General features: G+C 44.8%; 1 protein-coding gene across 1 annotated transcript; it reads right to left on the reverse strand.

Moving 5' to 3' along the window:
- Positions 1-6,849, reverse strand: CD3G (CD3 gamma subunit of T-cell receptor complex; the record flags this gene model as incomplete). Its single annotated transcript, XM_080717163.1, has 6 exons — positions 1-66; positions 1,202-1,245; positions 2,181-2,312; positions 3,554-3,781; positions 5,179-5,202; positions 6,795-6,849. The coding sequence occupies 6 exons, from the start codon at positions 6,847-6,849 to the stop codon at positions 1-3; spliced, it is 549 nt and encodes a 182-aa protein (XP_080573289.1).

A 6,849-nucleotide genomic window follows, 5' to 3' on the forward strand; every position in this document is an offset into this window, starting at 1 on the left:
TCACTTCTTTCTCAGCTGGCTTCCTTGAAGGTGGCTGTACTGGTCATCTTCCCGATCCTTGAGGGACTATAGTGGAGAGAAAAGTCATAAACCCATTTTTAATACTTTTTTTTAAAATTTGGAAACAGAGTCTCTTAAACCAGCACGGCTGGCTTCGAACCTGCGCGATCCACCTGTCTCCGCCTCCCAAGCGCGGGGATTGCAAGCGTGCGCCAACACGCCAGGCGTCATAAACCCACTTTTAATTCTCTCTTAGTTTATTATTAATTTTTTGGTACTGGGGACTGATACTGGGATATTCTACCTCTGAGCTATACCCCCAGCCCTTTTTGTTTATATTTATTTATTTATTTATTTTGCAGTACTGGGGATGGAACCCAGGGGCATTCTACCTCCATGCTACACCCCCAGCCCTATTCTTTATTTTGAAACAGGGTCTCGCTGAGTTGCAAAGGGCCTCACTAAGTAGCTGAGGCTGTTTGTGAACCCGGATCTTCCTGTCTCAGCCTCCCAAATGCTGGGCTTACAAGTGTGCGCCACCACGCCCGGCTTACATTTGCTTATATTTATTTTTAATTTTTAACTTAGTTATTTTTGTACTAGAGGTTGAACCCAGGGACAATCTACCTCAGTACTACACACCCAGTTCCTCTTTTGTGTTTTGGTACTGGAAATTAAATCCAGTGACATTTTGCCTCTGAGATACACCCCTAGTCCCCCCTTTTATTTTTTGAAACAGGGTCTAAGTTGCTGAGGGTCTTACTAAGTTTCTGAGGCTGGCCTCAAAATCTGTGATTCTCCTATCTCAGCTTTCCAAGTCCTGGGATTACAGGTGTGTGTCAACACATCCTGTGTGTGTGTGTGTGTGTGTGTATATATATATATATAATGACTTTTTTATGTGCAAGGCTTTTTAGTGAGTGCTCTTGGTTCTAGGAGCTGAAAGAAGGTGAGAGGGAGGTCCTGTGTGTAGTTTCTGTGTCCCTTCAGTCTGTTCTTCAACATTTCCTCATTAGATCCTCATTCCAGTTTCTCTCAGTTCTTGTTACTTCTTCCATTTCATTTTATCCAAATGGACAGCTTTTTCATCATCTGGTGTGCTGTAGGGAGTTCCTTATCTGTATAGTAGTTTCTGAATAACTTGCTCCAGTCCGGAGTCCCCCCCCCCATTAATTGTAGCAATTTCTTGCTCATCCCTTACCTGGTAAAGCTGGTCATTGGGCAACAGAGTCTGCTTGTCTGAAGCTGCACAAAAAAACCCCAAAAAAGCACATATACATGATATAGAATGGATAACAAATTGGGTTATATTCTTACAATGGAATACTAAATAGTACAATAATCATCTATACACAAGAATACTTACTACTTGGGTCTATTTGCATAAAGAACAACACAACAGGCTAAAGTAATCCATGTGGTGTTACAAGTCTGGGTGGTGCTTGCTTTTGGGGATGCGTAGTGGCTGGACCTGATGGGCTTTTATGGGTTTGGTAATATTTTCTTTCTTAAACTGGGTGTTAGATGCGTGAGTATGTTTGCTTTGTTAAGCTTCTTTTTTATCTGTAGGCTTGTGATTCACCTTTCTGTATGTAGGTTTTACTTCAATAAAGAGTTTTTTAAAAAAACATACAGAAGACAAATTAGAGGGAGGTGTGTGTGTGTGTGTGTGTGTGTGTGTGTGTGTGTTCCCGTACATGTGTACATGTGTGTGTGCATGCTGGGGGTTGAACCTGGGGAATTCTACCTATGAAATAATCCTCTGACCTTTTATTTTTTTTATTTTGAAACAGTATCTTGCTAAGTTATTGAGGCTGGCCTTGAATCTGCAATCCTCCAATCTTAGCCTTCCAAGTACTGGGATGACAGGTATGTCTCACCACACCCAGCGGAAGCTGGATCTTGAATCAGATAGATCTGCTGGGATTGTACCAGATGTCTTTTACCTCACAGAAGCAGAGCCATGTTCAACCATGCAAATTAGCAACACATACCAACTCCATCTTTCTCGTTAGGTCGATTCTTGTAGGAAGGAAGTCTAGTTCTCAAGTTGTCCCATCTCTCAGCTAAGAACATTCTTTTACCTCTTCATTTTGTTTCTGCAGCACTGGGCATGGAGCCCGGGGCTTCATGCTTGCTAGTCAAATGCTCTCCTACGCAGCCACACCGCTCTATTTTACCTCTTGACTGGCGGACACCATCCTGTCCAGCAATGAAGTAGACACCAACGGCAAGGAGGAAGATGCTGATGACTTCAGCGAAGACAAAGCCAGACATGGTGGCTGCGTTTAGTTCCATGCAGTTCTGACACACTGTGGGGAATAAGGCACAGCAAGGGTAAGCCTCCACCAGGGAGTGGGAGCTGTTCCTCCCGAATCCTTTTCTCCTGCCTGTCAGCAGGCTCCTCACTTTGTGGGTGGCCCAGCCAGAGAAGACCCTTGGACCACCTCAGTGTTTCTCAATGCGCCTTACTGGGAAGTCCCAAGGAAGCCCACATAGTCATATGATCAGGAACCAGGTGGAGGAGGACCATAGAAGGAGGACCATACCTGTTCTCCACTCAACTGCCCTCCTCTCTTACTGCCGTTCACCTTGTGGGTCCTGTGCTTCCCTTCTCAACTCAGTTTCCAGAAGTTGCTGAACTACTGGAATCCATAGTGCACCATGTGAGGGTAACCCAGGCTTTACAGGACTAGCTTTGCTTTGGCAAGAAGATGGGGGAAATGTCCTGTTACGCTTTAAAAGGCAAACCGAAATGAAGACTGCTTTTTTTTTTTTTTGTACTGGAAATTGAACCCAGGGGGATTCTAACTCCAGGCTACACTCCAGCCTTATTTTATTTTATTATTTATTTATTTATTGAGGTACTGGGGGTGGAACCCAAGGGCTTTTCTACCTCCGGGCTATACTCCCAGGCCTATTTTCTATTTTATTTGGAAACAGGGTCTCACTAAGTTGCTGAGAGCCTCACTAGCTGAGGCTGGCTTTGAACCTGTGGGATCTTCCTGTCTCAGCCTCCCAAGTGCTGGGATTACAAGCGTGCGGCACCACACCTGGAAGCCCTATTTTTTATTTTATTTTTTATTTTTATTTATTTATTTTTTTGGTGGTACTGGGGTTCCTGGAAGGCCTTCTACCACCAGGCTACACTCCCAGACCTATATTTTAAATATATTTTTTATTTGGAAACAGAGTCTCTTAAGCCAGAGAGGCTGGCTCCAAACCAGCGCGATCCTCCTGTCTCCGTTTCCCAAGCGCGGGGATTACAAGCGTGCGCCACCACACCCGGCCTATTTTTTATTTTAAAACAGGGTCTAAGTTGCTGAGGGTGGCACTGAGTTGCTGAGGCTGACCTCAGATCTGTGATCCTCCTGTCTCTGCCTCCCAAGTCCTGGGATGACAGGCTCATACAGTCACAGCTGTGACTGAAGACAGCTGTGTTATTGTATATGGCTGCTTAGCATCTGTTTTCACCTTCACCCTAGACAGCAGTCTTACCAGGACAGTAAATTCTCTTTAATTCCACACAAACAAGCCAAAGGGAATTACATACTTCTGTAATATACTTGGAGAGGCTTTGAGAAGCCCTTTGATCCTTGGCACCAGTATATTCCTTGTGGGTCCGTGGTACTACTTCCCAGATTCCACTTAGTCCTGCTTGTGTTCAGGGGACTTATCATAGTCCCATCTTTGAACCATTTGATATTTTTGTCTTCCAAGTCACAGGTCAGAAACACTAAGCCATCTTCTCGGCTGTCATCCACCTTTACCAAATGGTTTCCTGAAAAGGGAAAGGCCATGGTTTTGTTAAAGGTCTTGTCTTTGAAATTTGTTCTGACTCAGGGTATTAGGAAGCCATGAGAGCCGAATTTCTCAAAGTTCAATATCATGAATCATGTGGAATCTTGTTAGAATTTCAGGCCCTTAATAGGGCATGGTGGCCCATGCTTGTAATTCCAGTATTTGGTAGGCTGAGGCAGAAGGATTGCAGGTTCGAGGACAGCCTTAGCAATTTAGCAAGACTCAGCAACCTAGGAAGACTTTGTTGCAAAAACAATAAATAAGCCGGGTGTGGTGGCGCACGCTTGTAATCCCCGCGCTTGGGAGGCGGAGACAGGAGGATCACGCAGGTTCGAAGCCAGCCTCGCTGGTTTAAGAGACCCTGTTTCCAAATAAAAAAAATATAAAATAGGTCTGGGAGTGTAACCTGGAGGTAGAAAGGCTTCCAGGAACCCCAGTACCACCAAAAAAAAAAAAAAAAAAAAAAAGGGGCTGGGGGTAAAATCCAGATCAGATGCTTCCCCTAATTAGCAAGAACTAGGAGGAAAGGGGTAACAGGAGGAGTAGAAAAGGCCCTATTGAGAAGCAATTAAGGTGACCAATCAGAGGGGAGGGGATGGGGGAGGATGGAATCTCTTTAAAACTCATGAGGTGCGTAAACAAATATATCAAGGATAATCACCAATTAAGCATGAGATCGAGGGAGGGGGAGAGAATGGGATGGGGATTGGATGAGGGCTAAGTGGATGATATGTGCTTGTATAACCTCTCAAGTCTTGTATTCCAAAGTGATGTATGATTACAAAAAAAAAAGAAATAATAAAAAAAAGGCCTGGGGGGTGTAGCTCAGCGGTAGAATGCCCCCCCCCACTGCTCCTTTTTTAGCCAGGTGAGATTGTGTCTTCTGAACACCTGCCCAGGTGATGCCAGGACTGCTAGTCCTTGTCTACTTACTAGGTCCCGTTTCTCCTGCAAGGACCCGACAGTGAATTCCTTAACTACAGGAAAGCTGCCCCGAAAGGTCACAGCAGGACCCTGGGCATACCTCAGCTCATCCTTTCTGGCGTGCGTGCGTGCGTGCGTGCGTGCGTGCATGCGTGCGTGCGTGCGTTACTGGGGTTTGAATCCAGAGGCCTTCTACCACTGAGCTATACTTCCAGCCCTATTTCTGTTTTGAAACAGTCTCACTAGGTTGCTGAGAGCCTTGCTAAGTGGCCGAGGCTGGCTGTGAACCTGTGATCCTCCTGTCTCAGCCTCCCAAGTACTGGAATTGTGACACCAAGCCCTGCTCATCTCATCCTTTCTAAATTGTTCCCTCTTGTGGGACTACTATTGTAAGAAGCCGTATTTCTATTAAATTTTCAGAGTTTTAGGGTAGCAAGACACCATTTCTCCTACCTTGTTTCAACTGGGCCGCAGAACCTGTAAAGACAAAGTAGAAACAGGATCAGTCAGGCATGAAGTTGTTCCAAGAACCTGAGGTCTTCCCATGGTCATTGGAGGCCATAATAGAGTCTAACCCATAGGAATGACGGTATTTATACCTACCTTTCTGGGTTTAGCCTAAATCACCAAATTGAATTCTAGATTGTTAGACTCGTGTAGTGGCCCACGCTTGTAAATCCCAGTACTTGGGAGGCTGAGACAGGAGGATCACAGGTTTGAGGCCAGCCTTAGCTACTTAGTGAGGACTTCCACAACTTAGTAAGACTCTGTTTCAAAATAAATATAAAAAATAAGCTGGGCGTGGTAGTGCATGCTTATAATCCCAGCATTTGGGAGGCAGAGACTGGAGGATTGCTGTTCGTGGACAGCCTCAGCTACTTAGCGATGTCCTTCACAACTCAGTGAGACCCTGTTTGAAAAATAAAAAGACTAAAAAAATAGGGCTGAGGGTGTGGCTTGGAGGTACAATGCCCCTGGGTTCCATCCCCGGTACAGCAAATACGCCGGGCATGGTGGCGCACACTTGTAATCTCAGTGCATTTGGGAGGCAGAGACCGGAGAATGACGCTTCACTGACAGCCTCAGCTACTTAGCAAGGCCCTTCGTAACTCAGTGAGACCCTGTTTCAAAAAATAAAGACTAAAAAAAAAATTAGGGCTGGGGGTATAGCTCAAAGGAACAATGCCCCTGGGTTCTATCCCCAGTACCACAAAAAATTTAAAAAAACATAAAATAAATAAATAAAATTAAAAATAGGGCTGGGATGTAGTTTGGAGGTAGAATGCCTCTAGGTCCAATATCCAGTACTAAACAAAACCAAAACCAATAACAATAACAACAACAAAAATCAACTCTAGGTTGTAATAAATAATTTGTTTTGTTTGGTTACAGCTTTCTTTCTTCTTTCTTTCTTTCTTTCTTTCTTTCTTTCTTTTTTCTTTCTCTTTCTTTTTGCCTTTCTTTCTTTTTTGTGGTACTGGGGCTTGAACCCAGGGGCATTCTACCTCCGAGCTACACCAGGAGCCCTATTTTTATTTTTATTTTTGAACAGGTTGCTGATAGTCTCACTGCTTGCTGAGGCTGTCCTGGAACCTGTGATCTTCCTGTCTCAGCCTCCCAAGTACTGGGATTACAAGTGTGCTCCACCACACCCAGCTTCCTTTATTCATCTTTTTTTTTTTTTAATCCTTCAGGACTATCACATATTAGGATCTCACCCTACTTGTTGACCAAGTGACAAGTGACTGACCCCAGTTCACATTCAGAGGACAGTACCTTCTCCTCTTGCCTGTACCCCTTTGGGCTACCATCAAGCCCAAGATGGCGGCAGCAGGGTCCTCTTTCTAGCCATCAAGTCCTCTGTTCTGATGTCTCAGAGACAAGGACCCTAGCTCTCTCATGGGACTTTGTTTCTTTCAACAGAGAACAGTAAGAGGCAGGTTTTTCCTGTCCTTCTTGAATTCTAGGTGACAGTTAAGGTAGGTTCAAGATTAGCATCTCTGTCTCTCTGGCAATGGCGTCCTCCATCAGCCCTTCCCTAGGGTGCTAGACCCCTAGTCGGCTCTTACCTTGAAGAAGAAGAATAGCCAGGATGAGGCTAGCTAGACCCTCTCCCTGCTCCAT

This window comes from Muscardinus avellanarius (genome assembly GCF_963383645.1).
Source record: "Muscardinus avellanarius genome assembly, chromosome: 1".
Lineage (NCBI taxonomy): Eukaryota > Metazoa > Chordata > Mammalia > Rodentia > Gliridae > Muscardinus > Muscardinus avellanarius.